We start from the raw sequence: 19,994 nt of genomic DNA, 5'->3' as shown, positions 1-19,994 counted from the left end.
TTGGTGTAGTGTCTCCTTACATTGTAAAGCACTTTGCAAACTGTTGGCGCTATATGAATCCTGTATTCTAATAATAATCTATATCTGCACTGTTTTCTTATCTCCCTTCAAAGCACTAGTGGCTTTCTCCAAGTTCTCTGTCAATTGTGATAAAACCAGGCTGAATTTTATAACTGGGTGGGTGCTATAAATTAGCAGAGAGCTGGTCTATTCACAGCACAGCTCTGAAAAAATCTGCCTATGTGGAGAGAGGGTGTGTGCCTTTCCTCCAATCAGCTGTCTCAGTGTGTGGCAAGAATCTACACCCACAGGTGAATCAGGAAGGGAAAATTCTAACAGTATGTGAACTTTCTAAACCGTATATAATGCTAAGGACCACAGATATACAAGTAAAACTTATGTAGGCAGATTTGTTTCATCTCCATGTATCATCTGAGGCTGTTCACTTCACTGGGTATATGTGAGGGTTTACATCTACTTTAAGTTTAGTGTTTAGTAATTTCTTCTTTTTTATTTTAAAGCTGAACTCCAGGCAGTTCTTAAAATGCACAGATAAAATATGTATTTAAAAAAATCATTAAATCTATTTTAAATGTCGTTTTTAATATAAATATCTGAATATGACTTGATCCTCATCCTCATGTATTCACCTGCACAGCGGTAGAGGGAGGTTCATTACTCGGGGCCAGTCAGGTGTCTTCCATTTACATGTGCTGACAAGGAACCTGCTGAGGAGAAATGAGTAGATAGTAGATGATCTTGTGAGTCTATTGCTGCTGCTTCACATTCTAATTACAGGCTGGGGATAGGGAAAGGATAGGGATAGGGAAATGACTGAGCTGTTAGAGCAAAGAAAATCTGGTCACCAGGCTGGTGTGCTCTGTGGTAGGGCTGTGTAAATATTAGGTATGGATGAACAGAAGTAAAAACTCTTGGCAGGTAACATTGCTCCCCTATAGGTAATGGTGTATTTATCCTTTTATCCTGAGTATCTTTTAAAGTATCTTCTAAAATAAATACACATATACACATGTTTTAACTGCAAATTACATATGTTCCTTTTTATATTGGTCCATATGTCAAGCTCTAGTAATACAGGTTAATGTCTGGTAGTCCTAAAGTTTCTCTCCTACTGTCACTATTGTTTTCCAGCCAGTTGCTGACACTGGACACTCCATCCACTCCTCTGCGGCTCTGTCTGGTACCTTCCTCCGTGGATCAATACTTGCTGGCAGGTTGTGATGATGGTTGCTATGTGTGGGACATAACGCTGAACAATCAAAAAGGAAGATGGTAATGATTTAGTGAACATGTACTCTGCCTGAAAAGTTGGGGTTGTTTATGCCTGAAAGAAAGATATGCCCCCCCCCTTTTCACTGTACACAATCATTTTAGTCGTTCGTATTCTGGACCCCAGGATTTTTGTAATAGTTAATACTTGGGCTGGCCAGTACCCTGCCAGCATTAGGGTTGTTGGTTCAAAACCAAACCATGGCACTGCCTGCCTGGAGTTTTCATGTTCTCATTGTGCCTGTGTGGGTTTTCTGTGGGTACTCCCGGTTTCCTCCCACATGCCAAAGACATGCTGGTAAGTTAACTGGTTTCTATCTAAATTGGCCCCAGTATGTATGAATGTGAGTTGGGGACCTTGAATGGTAAGCTCCTTGAGGGCAAGAACTTATGTGAATTTTATAATATTTATGAAGCGCTGCATAAATTGTCGATGCTATATACTGTAAGTACCTATAATAAATACTTACTTGTAACTTGCTCCTCCAAGATCTTCAATATGAACACTGTCCAGCATTGCGCAGCCTCTAAACCTTCAAAATTCGTATTATTCTGCAATCCATGCATGTGTAAACGCTATACCCTTCAATGGAAAGCCCATCAACAGGTTGTTGGCAGGGTTTATTTTGAAGGGATTCGAGATTATGACATGCATGTATGTAGACGGGCAGAGCATGAAGGTTTTTAGGAGAGCGGTTGGGAGGCACTAGGCAGGCATCAAAGTTGTCCCCCTTTTAAAGCCATTGTTGGATTTGCATAGGGGATGGAATTTAACAAAAATTATGATCGATCTTCTTTAAAGTAGATGTAAATCCGGGGCGTGGCCTGGACAGCGATGTGAGCAGATGTGTGTGACTGAAGCTCCACTCGCAGCAGATCCTTCTACTCACATCCTTTGCCTCAGAAACACTGCAATCGATCACTAAACCCCCTGGGATCTGGCACACTAACCCGGGTACATTATGTCTCCGCCGAAACGGAATACCGCTGCCTCTTCATCGCTGGAGCGGTATCGGAGGACGGAGCGGGACTCTGAGGGACAAGATGGCGCCGTGCCAGCAACACACGCGGCCCCCCCTGCAGATCAAGAGCCGGACGGCACTGCTAAGGTACTAGAAGCAATATCCCTATGCCAATCCACTCTGACATCCAAGATAGAGGAGGTAAAAGTGGACATTTCACTTATAAGGCATGACATGACCAAACTCAGGGAACGGGTCACTGAAGCTGAGACTGGGCTTGGGCGGGCAGAGGACACATTATACCCTATGCAGCATTCGCAAGAGGACCTGCAGCGCCAGCTGCAACAGTTAGCACAAAAGCAAGACGACTTGGAGAACCGGACCCGTAGGTCCAACCTCCGGTTTATTGGACTACCGGAGGGCTCTGAGGGCACAGACCCAGCCACCTTTCTTGAGCAACTTTTGATTGCTACATATGGCAGAGAGGCCTTCTTGGCAACATTTGTAGTGGAGCGTGCTCACCGCATGCCGGCTCGGCGCCCGCCTGAGGGGGCGCCCCCACGAACTTTTATTGCAAAATTATTAAACTTCAGGGACCGAGACGCGGTCCTGCGCCTGGCCAGACTAAAAGGAAACATTCCATTTCAATCCGGATTCATCTCAGCGTTTCCAGACTTCTCGGCGGAGGTCCAGCGACAAAGAGCAAGATTTACTGAAGTCAAACGCCGTCTGAGAGCACACCACATTAAGTATGCAATGCTGTTCCCAGCCCGCCTTCGTATTGTCGGTGAAGATCGGGTACACTTTTTTGAGGATCCAAATCAGGCTTCAGCGTGGCTGGACCAACAAGACGCACAGAAGAACCGACCTGCCTAAACCATGCTTCGACCAGCAACAATCACTTTACAACCCCCTATATGCACCATCCTTCATGACTGCCATAACACACGTCTATAGATGTGCCTACAGTGATTCCAAGTTATATGCCATTGAAGAGATACTGATAGCTACAAGGCATGATCCTGAACTTGGTTGCAAACGATCCTACTTCTTACTTGGCAATCTCTTGAGGGTACCAAAGTGCCTTCAAGGCTGTGTGAACTAGAAGTGACCCACCCCACGTAGTCCATAAATCCTCCTAAAACTGCCTTCATGTCATCCATTTCTGATCTGAGCAGGCGCTCCTCCTGTGTCATTTGACCAGTTACCCCCCCCCCCCCCCCCTCCTGGCCCCCCTCTTTTTCCCTTTTTATTTTATTTTTCCTGAACCCTTACCATGCTACTAACTGCTCTAAACCGGAACACAGGGAAATGTTATCAGTCTATAACCACAATATATATGCGGTATCTGCTATAGACTCTGCCCATCCCTATCTGCTAGAAGCTGCAGCGGAGTACGGATTCAGATTCAGGAGATTTTCTTGTTCTAACTGTCAACCCTTACTGCGGTTGCTCTATCGCTGGACTGTTACCCAGTAGTTGTTCGCCCCCCCTTGGGAGACTGTTGTTCCGCCACTGGCGCTGCCCAATAGGCTACCGCCATTGTCGGCATGTTCAATGTGCAGCATAGCACAAGTTTTGATATATATGCCCCAGTCAAGTTTGGGAGGCTGAGGGCAGGGAGGGTGGGAAGGGAAAATGTTACGGTTAACGTTAAGGTAAAGAACATGTATAATAATTTGCAATGCATTGAAATGAACGTATGTACATGCTATTTTGGGAAGGAAGAAGCGGAGGTACATTTGCACTAGTGTGGAGGGGGTTGGCATGTGTCCCAAGTAAACACCTTGTTCATACCCTCTCTACAAAATTTGCTATGCCACAAGCATGGTTAACTTAAAATTCCTCACTTGGAATGTCCGAGGGATCAGAGACAAACTAAAACGCACGGCAATTTTTACCTGCCTCAAAACATACCGTGCAGATATAACTGTATTAGTTGAGACACATGTTACAGGACAACTCCAGCTTGCGCTGAAGCGGCCCTGGATAGGATGGGCATTCCATGCCACCCACTCTCCATACTCTCGGGGGGTCTCGGTTCTCATTGCTAAAACTACCCCTTTCGCAATTATCTCGGTGCGTACAGACCCCCAAGGTAGCTTTATCTTCATACACTGCACACTATGCGGCTCGCAATATTTGATTATGGCATTCTACATACCCCCGCCATACAAATCCAATCTAATTACAGAAGGCTTACTTTATATGACACAGCACCCCAACATACCAGCAATTTGGTTGGGAGATTTCAATATGGTCTTGAACCCCCAGATGGATAGAATACAATCAAGCCAGAATGCCCACCTCCCTGACACCACTAGACTAGGACGCACGCTAAAAGAATTTTCATTGACTGACGCATGGAGATACAAACACCCCCATGACCAGACATATTCATGTTTCTCGGCAACCCACTCCTCCATGTCTCGAATAGACCTCATTCTAATCTCTGACACACTAATTCCCCGACTAACAGGCTCAGGATACAACACTAGATCCCTGTCTGACCATGCCCCATGTTGGGCAACCCTCCAACTGGCCCAAAACGCAGGACCTCACACCTGGCGTCTACACCCCTTCTGGCTCTCCATGTTGAAAGACCAAGAAGACATACACAAAGAATGGCAATTCTATTTTAATGTCAACAAGGACACTGCCTCAGTGGGACATGTTTGGGAAGCCTATAAATTACACGTTCGCACAGTCCTTTCCTCGCGCATAAATAGAATAAAAGCCTCTTCCGCCCTAATTATTAATCAAGCCTTAGACAAAGCAGATTTACTAGCACAAGAATTTCATAAAGACCCCACTCAGGACAGAGCAACAGCAATCAGACTACACACCCGTCTCTTAGACCACTTGCAATACGAAAATGCTAAAAAGAAACTCTTCTTTCTAAAACAACGCATATTTGAACAAGGGGAGCGAGCCGGTAAATTGTTAGCATACTTGGCTCACCAAGACGTTAACCCCCCCAGTGGTAGTAACCCTACTAGGCCCTCATAATGACATACTCTCTGATCCCCCTGCAGTTGCAGAAGTATTTCGGAAATACTATTTTTAGATTTATATTCTTCCAAGGTGGGAGTCACTGCCCAGGAGACTAGTACGTTTCTCCGGGATGTCCCCTTTCCACAACTATCTGAGACCCAACTGCAAGACCTAGAGGCCCCTCTCACGGTGGATGAGATTGCCCTAGCTATAGCATCGTTAGCACCATCCAAGGCACCGGGTGGGGATGGCATACCATTAGACTTTTACGCAGCATACTCGGAGATACTAGCTCCTGAGCTCCTGAAATTATATAATCACATCTTTGAAACAGAATCCCTTCCTAAAACTCTTCGCCAGGCAGTAATTATAGTAATCCCCAAACCAGGCAAAAACCCCCAACTACCAGAATCATACCGCCCAATCTCGCTCCTCCAGGCTGACATTAAAATACTAGCCAAAATACTAGCTATGCGCCTCAATACTAGTATTCTCTCCCTCATTCATCCCGATCAGACGGGATTCATGCCTGGTAAAAACACAGCAATGAATCTCAGACGCCTCCACATGAACATCCAAGCAGACCATGAGAACACGGGAGATAGAGCGATAGTAGCACTTGATGCCGCAAAGGCGTTCGATTCGGTAGAATGGGGATATCTTTGGGAATGCCTCAGGGGCTACGGATTCGGACCTAACTTTATAAAATGGGTACAATTACTATATTACTCACCAATGGCTAGTGTGGTAGTGAACGGATGGACATCTGATCCCTTCCCCCTGGGCAGGGGAACTCGCCAGGGATGCCCACTGTCCCCTTTATTGTATGCCCTAGCGGTGGAACCCCTCGCCATTTCCCTTAGGCAGAACCCACACATTCATGGGCTACAGGTGGGACCTGTGACAGACGTTAAGTTTGTACGCAGATGACATGCTTCTCTATCTAGAGGATACTGGCCCATCACTACAAGCAGTCCTATCGACCATCGAGGAATTTGGTAAACACTCAGGTCTCAGTATGAATTGGTCCAAATCCCAGATCCTCCCCCTTGACATGACATCTCCAACACACAGTGCAGCTTCCCTCCCCCTGCAGAGAGTTGCCTCTATCAAATACTTAGGTATAGAGATTACTAGGCACCCACTGGACTTTATCGCTAACAATATAGAACCGCTTTTCTCTTATTTAAAATCCCGTACACAAACATGGGCAAGACTCCCACTGGGAATAATGGGTAGAGTCAACTTGTTTAAGATGATACTATTGCCAAAGTTCCTTTATGTGCTCTGGAACTCCCCAATACTCATTCCCCTTAAAATCTTTAAAACAATTGATAAAATTATTAATTCTTTTATTTGGGGCCCCCATAGACACAAATTGGCCTGGAACACGCTCAAGAACCCGACCTCCTCCGGAGGTGCAGCCTTACCGGATTTGTACACATACTATATAGCAGCTCAGCTCTCACACTTTTATTACATTCACAAGACTGATGGAGAAAGATACCAATTCTTAGTATGTAAACAAGCTAATAGTAATTTGTATTCCCCATTACAAGTCCTATTTAGAGGTGGGAACAGAAGGCATAAGAGAGAAGACCGAAACTTGCTACTGTCCCAACATAGAAGCGTATTGGAAAGGGCGACCAAACTTATTGGAGCCGACTTCTTTCACTCGCACACACCCCTATGGCGCAACCCTCAACTGAATGAGCTGACATCCCTATCTGGGGCTACCAGTTGGGCCGCTAAGGGGATAGTATTCCTATTCCAGGTCATTACTATATTTGGTGTGAGACATTTCCAAACACTATGTGAGGAATTTGACCTCCCCCCCCACATGCAATTTAGATACATGCAACTAAAACACGCGCTCCAGGCTCAGTTTGCGAATGGTCTCCCAAACCCACAAACACTGTCTTTGGTAGATGTAATAACAGGAACAAACCCAGATAAACTTATTTCTACCCTATACACTGTGCTGCGAAACAAGTCGGTAGCAAGGATCATCGACACAGCAAGGATTAGATGGGAAGAGGACGTAGGGCCAATAGACATCTCGGACTGGGAGGATATACTCGAGAATGTAAAAAAAACGTCACCTAAGATTTCAGAACGCCTGACTCAACTGTATATAATACACAAATCCTATCTCACGCCTTCTAGAATTGCCAAATTCTCCCCACATCAAAACCCGCACTGCCCAAGATGCTCTAGTAACCCGTGCTCGTTCTTCCACCTACTATGGCTATGCCCGGTGATACAAAGTTACTGGACACAGATTATAAAATTCCTGCATGATCACATGGGATCACCGGTCCAACTTGACCCCAAAGTATGTCTCCTCGGACTACTTCCAGATGCCACCACAGATAGATCCCTAGTCATATTTCTCAGCGAGTCATTATTTTGCGCCAGAAAATTAGTTGCTAAACATTGGTTGAGTACAGACCCTCCTACCATACAGTCTTGGCTTAGAGAAGTGAATGCGTCATTACCATACAAAAAGGTTATGTACAAACACAGGGGATGTCCAAACAAGTACCATAAAATATGGGATAAATGGTTAAACAATGCCAATACATGTGTGAGCTAACTTACGATGTTAATCTGTATACCCGATATATGAGACATGGTAATTGTCTAACACAACGCCGCAATGTGATATACTGTAGCCTTTATCAAATGTTATAACTCCTATCTCTGATGGTGATGACTTGTGGAAAATGCCAATTGCCATTACTTAAAGCCTTATAGGTATACATGCACTGCCACACTCCTCAGGTTACATTGTACTTACCTGCGTTCAATGTACAATATCCTTTCCTACGCCTGTATGTCATGTAACTATCAATGTATGTTGACCTTTCTTGTTCACAATAAACATGTTGTTTTTTTAAAAAAAAAAAAATGTAAATCCGATTCATGAAATTTGAATTGGACATCTATATCTGTAGTGTTTTCTTATCCCTCTCCAAAGCACTATGTCCTGTAGCTGTCTCTTGCTCTGTTATCATCCTAATAACTTCTCACACATTCTCCAAGACAGGAGATAGAAGTGTGTGTCAGGGGAGGTTGCTATAAATAGATTGGCAAACTGACTGCTATCTAAGAGCAGATCTCTGCACATTCCTTTCTTCCTTTGCCAATGTGGAATGGGGGTGTGTGCCTTTCCTCCAATCAGCTGCCTTGGCTGTATGCCAATAATCCACTCCCAGTGCTGAACAGGAAGAGAAAACCTTTAACACAAAGATCACTTTCTAAAGGATATATACAGATGCAGACCGCAGATATACAAGCAAAATTGTTGTTTCAGCTCTGTGTATCATCCTGAGGCTGTTCACTTCACTGGGTATATGTGAGGGTTTACATCCACTTTAAGCAGTAGCCATGGGGCTGGTTTACAGTGGAAAATGTTCTAAAATTGTTTTACAATTCCTTTTAACTTGTTCACTTAATATTTCTCATTGCCTTTATTCAGTTCTTACCATGCAGAATTCAGTTTTCCGATATACAAGAAAAAATCAGATGACCATGATTATCATACTATAGATGGACTGGCGTTTCTGAATGATGATCTAATTGGTGAGTTTGTAGCAGATTTTTAGTAAATCGTATCAATGTATTTATCTGCGATTATGTTTATTATTTAGCTTTAACTGGTTCCAGAAAGGCCATAGCTTGTTTTGTTAGAGAAAGCATTGCACAAGTAGAGTCTTCTTAGAACATAAAGGTAATCGCGTGTCTCTTTCCATCAGACATTATGGGACTAGTCCTCATTTTAGGGTAGTGGGCAGAGCAATGCAAATAAATTATTTTTACAGCATGACATGATAAATCTAAAGTTAGGTTTGTTCTTTAACCACTTGCTGACCGCCCTATAGCACTTTTACTGCTACAGGGCGGCAGCTGTGGACAAAATCGCGTGTGTATATATGTGTGATATATATATATATATATATATATATATATATATATATATATTATGTGTGTGTGTATAAAATATATATTTCCACTCGTCTTCTGGCGAGTGGAAATATGAGGATTGCGAGTGTTGACAGGGCTGTGCTATCCCGGGAATGTTTGTATAGGCAGTTCCCGCCACACACAGGTTCACAGCGTGGCCACTTCAGTAGGAGCCGTCAGCCGCCTGGAATCGTCCCTTTCCACCTCCCTCCTGCCGCACATCCCCGCCCCCTGCACAGGCTTGTAGCGTGGGAAATTTAATAGGAGCCGTCAGCTGCCTGGCACAGGCTGCCAGCACGGGCTTTTTAATAGCAGCTGTCAGCCACCTGGGACTGCCCTTTCCACCTCCCTCCTGACGCACATCCCTGCCCCCCACATAGGCACGCAGCGCGGGCAATTTAATAGGAGCCGTCAGTCGCCTGGGATCGCCCCTCTTCACCTCCCTACTACTGCACATCTAAGGAGAGGGGTGGTGCATGTCTCAAGGCATTCCTAAGTGGGCAGGCTCAAACTCTCTTGGTCCGCTCTCAGTGTGCACCAACACCTGACCCCCTTGGCTGCAGGAGAATGGTAGCTATGACCGTGTGCTGTGATTGGAAGCCGTACAGGTCCTTGAGGGAGATGGAGGCATTGAATGGGGGATTGAACAAGGTGTGTGTGTGTGTGGGGGGGGGGGTACTTGAGAGCATAGATGTGCTGGATTGGGGGGTAATTGGAGGCTTGGGTCTAAATCATGCCTATGCCTCCAATTCCATTGCATTGATGGTGCACTGTTGAGGCTGCATTGATGGGCATAATTAGGCTGCACTGATGGGCACTGGTGGTGAGGTTGCATTGATGGGGCGGCTCTGATGGGAACTGATAAAGTTATTAAATGTTTTATGCAGTTACACAAATAAATATTAAGTGTAATTTCATGAGTTAATTTATGAGGGTGTGTCTGGGGGGGAGAATCAGGGCTAGGGGTTGGGTGGGGCAACTGGTGGTGAGTAACTCTTAAGGCCTGGCTAGTAGCTCAGGACTTTAAATTTGGAGCCCTGTATACTGTGTGTATTCACATATATATTTATATTGGGGGTGCAGAATTTAATCAATGCATCGCGATTCGGGTGTCCCCGATGCGACCCGAAAAATCAGTGTCGGGTGACGTCATCCCAACTTGCCCCGCCCCTCCCGGGAGAGCACTCCGAGCATGTCTGTCAAATTAACTGTTTTGCAATAAATGTAGTTATAATCCATTAAGAGGCCACCACTGTATGTGCTTTTTAAAATATATGCAACTTCATACCTCATTTCTTAGTCTGTGTATAACTGTATATGCCGCACATGTGACTGCCCGGTCTGGCCTGCCTCTCTCCTCTCACGTCTCCTCTCATGTCTCTCCTGTCAGCCCTGCCCGCCTCTCTTCTCTTCTGATCTGATAGCTACAGTCGGTGGGCGGGGCTGAGAACTCCCACTGACGTCAGGAGAGATGTGAGAGAGGAGAGGCGGGCCGGACCAGGCTGTCACATGAGCGGCATGTACAGTTATACACAGACTAAGAAATGAGGTATGACGCTGCATATATTTTAAAAAGCACATGCAGCTTGGAATTTAATGGATATAACTCTGCATTTATTACCACACAGGTATTTTAACAGCAGTATGTGGGAAGGTGCTGGAAGGTGCAAACTGGGGAGCCCAGAGAAATGTCAGTACAGGGAACTTCACAGAGCCGTTTGTCAGTTGTGGATTCTAATCCCTCCTGAACTCCAAGCGGCTGTGATTGTGCATTCCTGTACCCTGTAGTGCACCGGATTAGTGCAGTTGGTAAAGCGGAGTTCCACCTGTTTTTTATTTATTAAAAGTCAGCAGCTACAAAAAGTTTAGCTGCTGACTTTTATTAAACCAACAATCACCTGTCCCACAATCCATCAATGCGGCCGCACGGAGCCCTGCTCCTCTCCCCTGTCCTTTCCTCGGCGCCATCATATCATATCATATCATATCTACTGTGGGCACTGGCACCCAGCCATGACAACTTATGGCTTCATGGCCGGACAAGCACTGCACTCTGCCATTGGCCAGGCAATCTTCTGAGACCTGTGTTCTGTCCCAGAAGATCGCTGGCAGGGAGGGGCCGCCTAGGGCGAGAGGAGGAGTCACCTAGGCAGCCGGGACAGGAAGTCACACTAAAAAGAGGACACACAAAAATGTGGCATGTCAGAGGGCGAGGAGTGCTTAAAGCAGAAGTTCCACTTTTGGGGATTGACTCCACTTTAAGGGATTGAGGTTATTTTTAATTCACAGCAGAGTTCCAGTAAATTTTTTGTTTATTAAAAGTCAGCAGCTACAAAAGAAGTGTATCTTCTGACTTTTAATAAAAAGACACTCGCCTGTCCCACAACCCAGCGACATGGCCACCCGAACCCTCCATTCTCTCCCCTGCCTGTCCATGGCGCTGGCAATACTACTGTGGACATCTGACTGTGACAGCTTGCAGCTTCACAACTGGGTGCGCATGTCTCACTGCGCTGTCCTGCAAAGCCGGGCAATCTTCTGGGACTTGTGATTTATCCCAGAAGATGGCAGGGAGACGTCAGTAATCATGATGCATCGGAATTGTTGACCAGATAACCGTAGTGACGATGTGCACCCCTAATATATTTTTTATATATATATATATATATATATATATATATATATATATATATATATAATATATAATATATTCTGTATGTCCTCCAGCACCCGCCTATCATTGGTAAAACACAGAGAACTGAGATATGTAAACAAGACTTATCTCGGTTCTTACAGGGGGAAGGGATGATGGTGTGTCTCTAGACTAGATTTGATCTCTTCCCCTAGTGAAAGCACCACACTGTATACACACAAACACTGGCTAGGCACAAATTTAACCCTTTGATTGCCCTAGATGTTTAACTTCTTCCCAGCCAGAGTCAGTACAGTGACAGTGCATATTTTTAGCACTGATCACTGTATTAGTGTCACTGGTTCCCGCAAAGTGTCAGTCCGTCATAATCCACCGCAGTATCTCAGTCTCGCTATAAGTCGTCGATCGTCGCCATTACTTTTATTGAAAAAAATAAAAGTTACAAATATATCCTATAGTCTTTAGACCAGCTATAATGTTCGCATAAACTAATCAATATACACTTTTTGGGTGTTATTTTTACTAAAAAAAAAAAATGTAGCAGAATACATATTGGCTTAATTTATGAAGAAATGTTTTTTTTTGTGTTAGATATGTTTTATAGCAGAAAGTGTATATATCGTTTTTGTTTTCTTATCAAATTTGTCTGTGTTTTTTTTTTTTTTTTTTTTTTTTTTTTTTGTTTTTTTTGTTTTATAGCCCCAAAAAAAATGCAGTGATTAGCAAATTTCGCCAAGAAAGCTCTATTTGTGGGGGAAAGAAAATGACATGCATCTTATTTGGGTGCAGTGTCACATGCAATTATCAGTTAAAATATCATAGTGCCGTATGGCAAAAAATGGCCCGGTCATAAATGGGGTAAAGCTTCCAGAGGTCAAGTGGTTAACCACTTCCCGTCCAAGGTACGTCATATGACGTCATGGACTTTGAGTGGGGATATCTGGATAATGGCTGTAGCTACAGGCATCGTCCAGATATCATTTTTTTTCCGCCGGCTATTTTGTGCAGTGTAAGAACAATCATAGCGGCAGTTCAGCCGCTTGAACGTTCTTACAGGTGGGGGGAGGGGGACCTGTCACGCACTATTCCTATTACAAGGGATGTTTACATTCCTTGTAATAGGAATAAAAGTGATCAAAAAACATTTGTTCAAAAAGACAGTGTAAAAATAAATAAAAGTAAAAATAAAGAATAAAAGAAAAAGTAAAGTTCCCATGCACAGAAGTGACCGCATACTTAAGTTGCGCCCACATATGTAAACGGCATTCAAATCGCATGAGAAGTATCGCCACGTGCGTTAGAGGAAAAGCAACAATTCTAGCCCACGACCTCCTCTGTAACTCTAACTCTAAACATGTAACCTGTAAAAAATTTTAAAGCGTCACCTATGGAGATTTTTACAGTGGAGTTCCACCCAAAAAAAAAAATGTTATTAATGTGCATGAAATAAATTTTAAAAAAACATTTGGAGAAACTTTTTTTTTTTTACTTACCTTTTTTATGCCTGTTGCTAAGTGGTCCCTCGAAATCTGCCTCCTTCATCACCTCGGCTCCTGACGTCACTTCCCTCCGCTCACTTCTGCTCCTGGGAGATGTGTATCATAATTTCTCAGGAGTCAGTGGGCCGAAGGCTTCGTTGCCATCACAACAGGGTTGGCACTTTCGACGACGTCCGTTATGATGGCAAACTGAGTAGTTGACGGCGTGAAGAAAGACATGAATGCGCATGCGTGAGATTGGGGAGAGAACAGGCGGTGCATGCTGGTCACTCAGCAGCACCATATCCCGGAACTGAATGCTTGTGGGCTTCACATGCCCACAAGCAAAATGAAAACGGCCAGCAAAGGTTTATCAAAGTACATTTCAGGGATAAAACCGGACATTGGGGGACAAATTTTACGAAAAACTTGAGTGTTACAATGCCATATTAACAGCTTCTGAAAGTTTAAAAAAAAAAAAAAAATAGTAATTGTAGTTGGAACTCCGTTTTAAGTACCGACGTTTGGCGCCATTCCACCAGTGTGCGTAATTTTAAAGCGTGACATGTTGGATATCTATTTACTCGCCGTAACATCATCTTTCACATTATACAAAAAAATTGAGCTTAACTTTTTAAAGTTTTTTTTTTTTTTTTTTTTTATTTCCAAAAAAAAAATGCGGTTGAAAAATCGCTGCGCAAATACCATGTGACATAAAAAGTTAAATTGACTGTCATTTTATTCCCTAAGGTCTCTGCTAAAAAAAAAAACATGTATAGTGTTTGGGGGTTGTGAGTAATTTTTTCTAGAAAATTTTTTTTTTTTTTTTTTTTATTTATATGTATGTGTTTTTTACAAAATTTAGATTTTTATATGTAGGAGCGAAGAGCCAGAATTGGGCCGGAGGTCAAGTGGTTAAAGTGTCAGTCTACCCAAAAGTAATGTTTCAGCCATAGTTGGATCTTGCTGAAAGACACCCTCTGGCTTCCTAAGTTTTTTTTTTTTTTTTTTTGGAGACTTATCTTCCATAAAATGTAAATATTCTGATGACCAGAAACTCCAAAATAGACATCCCATCATTGGACTGTCCCAATGATTTAAGAAACTGTGTTAGGTAGGTTTACTCTCCTGCATCCCTTGAAAATCTAAAACTTTGGTGGACCAATCTTTTTAATCTTCCGGTGTTTGTCTATGACGGTACTAAAATATTTATTTTATTACAGCTTCTAAAAGTTCCATGCAAGGATCCATATACATTTGGAGCTGGAAGGAGTCTTTCCTTAAACAGCGCTCTAAGAGCTCCAAGAAAGTGGAGGCAGCTGTACTAGCAGAGCTGAAGTGGTCACAGACTGAACAACCATACCTCACACTCACAACCTCTTCAGGTAAAGTACACGCTTTCTTTTGCCTTTCACTTTCTTATATCTTTTGAAGTTTGCAGTCTGTGCATATACAACCTCTATTTTCTGTGTTTTCTCTCTACTGCCAAAATACAGACACTTAAATTTGATGCCTCGTGTAGACAAACTATTGCCGAGTGTGTCAAAAACCTGCTCCCCCATTCTGTGCTGTGGTTCCTCCTGCCAACTTGTACAGCCTGTAGTGATGTAGGAGTTGGCAGGATCAACCACAGCAGGTATGCTACACTCTTGGAAGTGTCAGATATGTGCAGCAAGAGTCAGCAATGCGGCAGAGAATTCAGACCCAAGCTACGAGAAAGGAAATATACATCTTCTTTTACCCTTACTTTTAGTTCTGACCTTTATAGTGACAGGGCAGTTTTAATACTACTAAGAGAATAATATGATCTTTGATCAAAAATAATGAAAAGGTCTGTTTTGTGTGACAGATTACTACCCTCGTAATAACCAACGTTTCTCTAAACAGAGATCTTTGGTCCGAGCATACACTTTTTTTCATTTTATAACATCATCATTGTAATAACAATTCCAATCCATTATAAACTTACTTAAATTAAGAATATGCTTTCATGTTGTGATTTCTGCCTGTCTCCATCCCTTTCCACAACTTCCTGGATGGATTCCCTGCATGCTTTACAGCATCTCCTCTGCTGTTTACTTTTAATTTCTAAGGACTACATATCCCATGGTAACTTGCTGCCTGCAAGCAGTGATTCCTGTACTGACTTTGCTTCCTGAAACCCCTCTTCTGAACACCTGTAGTTCAGAAGGAAGGCTCTTTGAATTCTACTACACAGTAGTGCCTACTTACAGCGCATAGTGTGTATTTGTCACAGAATTCATGTAGTAAATGTGTGGGGGTCACAAGAAAGTAAATTTACTATTTTCATAATTGTCCAGAGTAATAGGAGTAGGCTAGAAATAAATAATTGAAGTACAATGTAGAAACTAATATATTTACAATAAAATCGACCAAAAATACGCTTTAAAGAATAGGCCCCCCTGCCCCGCCTTCCTCCTAAGTGCTGCCCAGTGTGTCAAATACCCTTCAGCCCTGATACAGCGACCTTCACTATGGGGTCCACATGGAGCCGCAAAGCCTATCCTCTAAAAGTGATTGTTTTGTAATATGCATGTGTGCCACGGCCCCAGTCATTACTATTGGAAAGCTGTAATGGCAGCCTCAAGCAGATTATGGCTGTACTATAGGAATGAATAGGCCAAGAGCACGCATGCACAGTACGATGAAGCCATTTTTGGGAGAAGGGTTGTATGTGACTGCACAGTAAAGCCTAGCTGGTTTGGGACAGAAGTTATTTGACAGAGCGGGAAGCACTCGGGTTGGTTAAAAAAAAAAAAAAAAATTTTATATACACGCACACAGTATTGGGACGCCTGCATTTACATGCGCATGAACTTTAATGACATCTTAATCCGTAGGGTTCAATATTGAGTTGGCCCACCCTTTGCAGTAGAGCTACACAATTAATCGTTAAAAAATCGTGATCTCGATTCACCTCCCCTGACGATCTCTCCTGCTGAGTTTGACGATTCTTTCATATAAACAATTGGAGAGATTATCTGCTCACTCAGCTGTCAAAAGAAAACATCCAGGCATTCTGCCAAGTTTAGAACTTGAAACATTGTATCTAACTTCCTTCTTAGATCAAAGGGATAGAACTTCTCTGTGTAAACAAATAACCTGGGCAATCTGCCAAGCTTTAAACAACCTGTAAATGCAGGAAGTTTAACCACTTAAAGTCTAAATCTTTTTCTGACACTTCTTTCTTAAGTTAAAATCAATATTTTTTGCTAAAAAAAATTACTTGGAACCCCCAAACATTAGAGATAAAATATATATTTATTTTATATGGAATAAAATGGCAATTGCTGCAATATTTTATGTCGCACTGTATTTGCCCAGCAGTCTTTCAAATGCAATTTTTTTGGAAAAAATACACTTCAATAAAAAAAAAAAGAAACAGTAAAGTTAGCGCAATTTTTTTTGTTTTAATGTGAAAGATGATGTTACGCCGCGAGAATCGTGAGAGAATCGTGATCTATCCTCTAAGCAAAAAAATCGTGATTCTCATTTTAGCCAGAATCGTGCAGCTCTACTTTGCAGCTATAACAGACCATTATTCCAGAAGAGCATTTGTGGGTTAGGGACTGATGTTAGATGAGAAGGCCTGGCTCGCAGTCTCCGCTCTAATTCATGCCAAAGATGTTCTGTCGGGTTGAGGTCAGGACTCTGTACAGACCGGTCAAGTTCCTCCACCCCAAACTCACTCATCCATGTCTCTATGGAGCTTGCTTTGTGCACTAGTGCGCAGTCATGTTGGAACAGAAAGGGGCTATCCCCAAAATGTTTCCACAAAGTTGGGACAATGAAATTGTCCAAAATGTCTTGGTATGCTGACACCTTAATAGTTCCTATCACTGGAACTAAGAGGGCAAGTCCAACCCCACACCATAATCCTCCCTCCACAAGCACAAAGCAGAGGTTTTTCATTTATATGCCTACAGTTCTTCTGTGCAGCATTATCATCTAAATTGTCAGTCATGGTTCTCCTGACATATATCCTGACATATATCCTTGCTGCTCAGGAAGGAAGGCTTCCCAACCTATCAGACTGGGTGTTTGTTATGGAAGCTGGGACTGGAGCAACATGGTGTCAAACAGCCCTGGCACATCAGCTTCTTTATTTCCATTAAATAAAGGACTAAATCTGCTGGGTGTTCTATAGACCATAAATATTGCTTTTCCCATTGAATACAGTATTTGTTTTTACAGAAGGACTCTGTCTATTCTGTGGTGATGAGGCTGGGAAAGTGTGGATTTATGATCTTGAATCCTGTCAAGCTGAGTTACAGAAGGGAGTTTCAAGCGGTGCACTGAAAGAACCCACAAAGGTACAGTTTTGTTTATAGTTGCATAGATTTGGATATGATGTGATATGTCGATGGAACTAGCGTCAAATGTCTCAAATGCATGCACAGTGCTGAACTGCTTACTAGAACTCATATTTCTGCTGAGGACCGCACCCAAAATATATACGGTATATTATATTGTTGCTGTTATGCAAGTTCTTGTTAGTTTTCCTTGTTACGCCCTTTTTATTTTTTTATTGAGCCGGGGTTTGCCCAGAGGCTCTGTATCTGTACCGTTTTCTTTTGGTTCGAGGAAAAACAATAAAAACAATTTTCAAAAAAAAGTTGGAACTACGCTTCATCTGAGCAGCACAAACCAAAAATTATATTTAATTAATATTCAAAGCAAACTTCATCATCCATACATGTCCCTGTATTTTATTTTGTTGAGAAATCACTTTGAAACACGCATTTCTGGCCGTGGCCATCTTGAGTAAGGGGAGATGACTTTATGTAGCATTTACTTCCTGGAATCTACCTGCCCTTAGCTCAGGAATGCAAGCAGGAGAAACTGCTTAGCTGAGAAAGCCCCTCCCCCCCACTAAAGACTCTTTGGATGTATGACATCATTTGCCTAGACATGGAAACCAGGAGGTAACTAAAGAAATGTAAAAAAAAAAACAAAACTTTTAACACGCAAATATGATATACTTTCCTATCTATTTACTAATGCTAGCAGCATAAGGATTAAAAATAGTCAATATTGATTGAGAGAGTGAAGTCCCGCTTTAAGTTCTGCTTTAAAACATGTCTATACAGTATCTCACAAAAGTGAGTACACCCCTCACATTTTTGTAAATATTATTTTATTATATCTTTTTTCATGTGATACCACTGACGAAATTACACGTTGCTACAATGTAAAGTAGTGAGTGTACAGTTTGTATAACAGTGTAAATTTGCTGTCCAAAATAACTCATCACACAGCCATTAATGTCTAAACCGCTGGCAACAAAAGTGAGTACACCCCTAAGTGAAAATGTCCAAATTGGGCCCAATTAGCCATTTCCCCCCCCCCCCGGTGTCATATGGCTCGTTAGTGTTACAAGGTCTCAGGTGTGAATGGGGAGCAGATGTGTTAAATTTGTTGTTATCGCTCTCACTCTGTCATACTGGTCACTGGAAGTTTAACATGGCACCTCATGGCAAAGAACTCTGAGGATATGAAAAAAAGAATTGTTGCTCTACATAAAGATGGCCTAGGCTATAAGAAGATTCCCAAGACCCTGACAGCGGTTTAACAGGACAGGTTCCACTCAGAACAGGATTTGCCATGGTCGAATAAAGAAGTTGAGTGCACGTGCTCAGCGTCATATCCAGAGGTTGTCTTTGGGAAATAGACGTATGAGTGCTGCCAGCATTGCTGCAGAGGTTGGAGGGGTGGGGGAGGTCAGCCTGTTAGTTCTCAGACCATACACTGCACACTGCATCAAATTGGTCTGCATGGCTGTCATCCCAGAAGGAAGCCTCTTTTAAAGATGATGCGCAAGAAAGCCCACAGTTTGCTGAAGACAAGCAGACTAAGGATATGGATTACTGGTACCATGTCTTGTGGTCTGATGAAACCAAAATAAACATATTTGGTTAATATAGTGTCAGGCGTGTGTGGCGGCAACCAGGAGAGGAATACAAAGACAGCGTGTCTTGCCTTCAATCAAGCATGGTCGTGGGAGTGTCATGGTCTGGGTTTGCACTGCCGGAACTGGGGAGCTACAGTTCATTGAGGGAACCATGAATGCCAACATGTACTGTGACATACTGAAGCAGAGCATGATCCCCTCCCTTCGGAGACCGGGCCACAGGACAGTATTCCAACATAACGACCCCAAACACACCTCCAAGACGACCACTGCCTTACTAAAGAAGCTGAGGGTAAAGGTGATGGACGGGCCAATCATGTCTCCAGACCTAAACCATATTGAGCATCTGTGGGGCATCCTCAAATGGAGGGTGGAGGAGCGCAAGGTCTATAACATCCACCAGCTCCCTGATGTTGTCATGGAGGAGTGGAAGAGGACTCCACTGGCAACCTGTGAAGCTCTGATGAACTCCATGCCCAAGAGGGTTAAGGCAGTGCTGGAAAATAATGGTGGCCAGACAAAATATTGACACTTTGGGCCCAATTTGGACATTTTTCACTTTTTTTGTTGCCAGTGGTTATAGACATTAATGGCTGTGTGTTGTGTTATTTTGAGGGGACAGCAAATTTACACTGTTTGTTATACAAGCTGTACACTCACTACTTTACATTATAGCAAAGTGGAATTTTTTCAATTTTGTCACATGAAAAGAGATAATA

General features: G+C 42.9%; 1 protein-coding gene across 2 annotated transcripts in view; it reads left to right on the top strand.

Moving 5' to 3' along the window:
• The window catches only part of LRWD1 (leucine rich repeats and WD repeat domain containing 1), a 44,772-nt gene that overhangs the window by 24,122 nt on the left and 656 nt on the right, over positions 1-19,994 (top strand). For both annotated transcript variants that reach the window (XM_073616655.1, XM_073616654.1), the window contains 4 exons: positions 1,153-1,293; positions 8,728-8,831; positions 14,567-14,728; positions 17,559-17,677. In XM_073616655.1, the coding sequence (XP_073472756.1) occupies positions 1,153-1,293; positions 8,728-8,831; positions 14,567-14,728; positions 17,559-17,677 (526 nt within the window). The remainder of the gene's footprint in view (positions 1-1,152; positions 1,294-8,727; positions 8,832-14,566; positions 14,729-17,558; positions 17,678-19,994) is intronic.

Source organism: Aquarana catesbeiana, linkage group LG02 (genome assembly GCF_042186555.1).
Source record: "Aquarana catesbeiana isolate 2022-GZ linkage group LG02, ASM4218655v1, whole genome shotgun sequence".
Taxonomy (NCBI): domain Eukaryota; kingdom Metazoa; phylum Chordata; class Amphibia; order Anura; family Ranidae; genus Aquarana; species Aquarana catesbeiana.
Note: the sequence above shows the minus strand (reverse complement) of the source record. Positions and strands in the feature narration are given on the sequence as shown.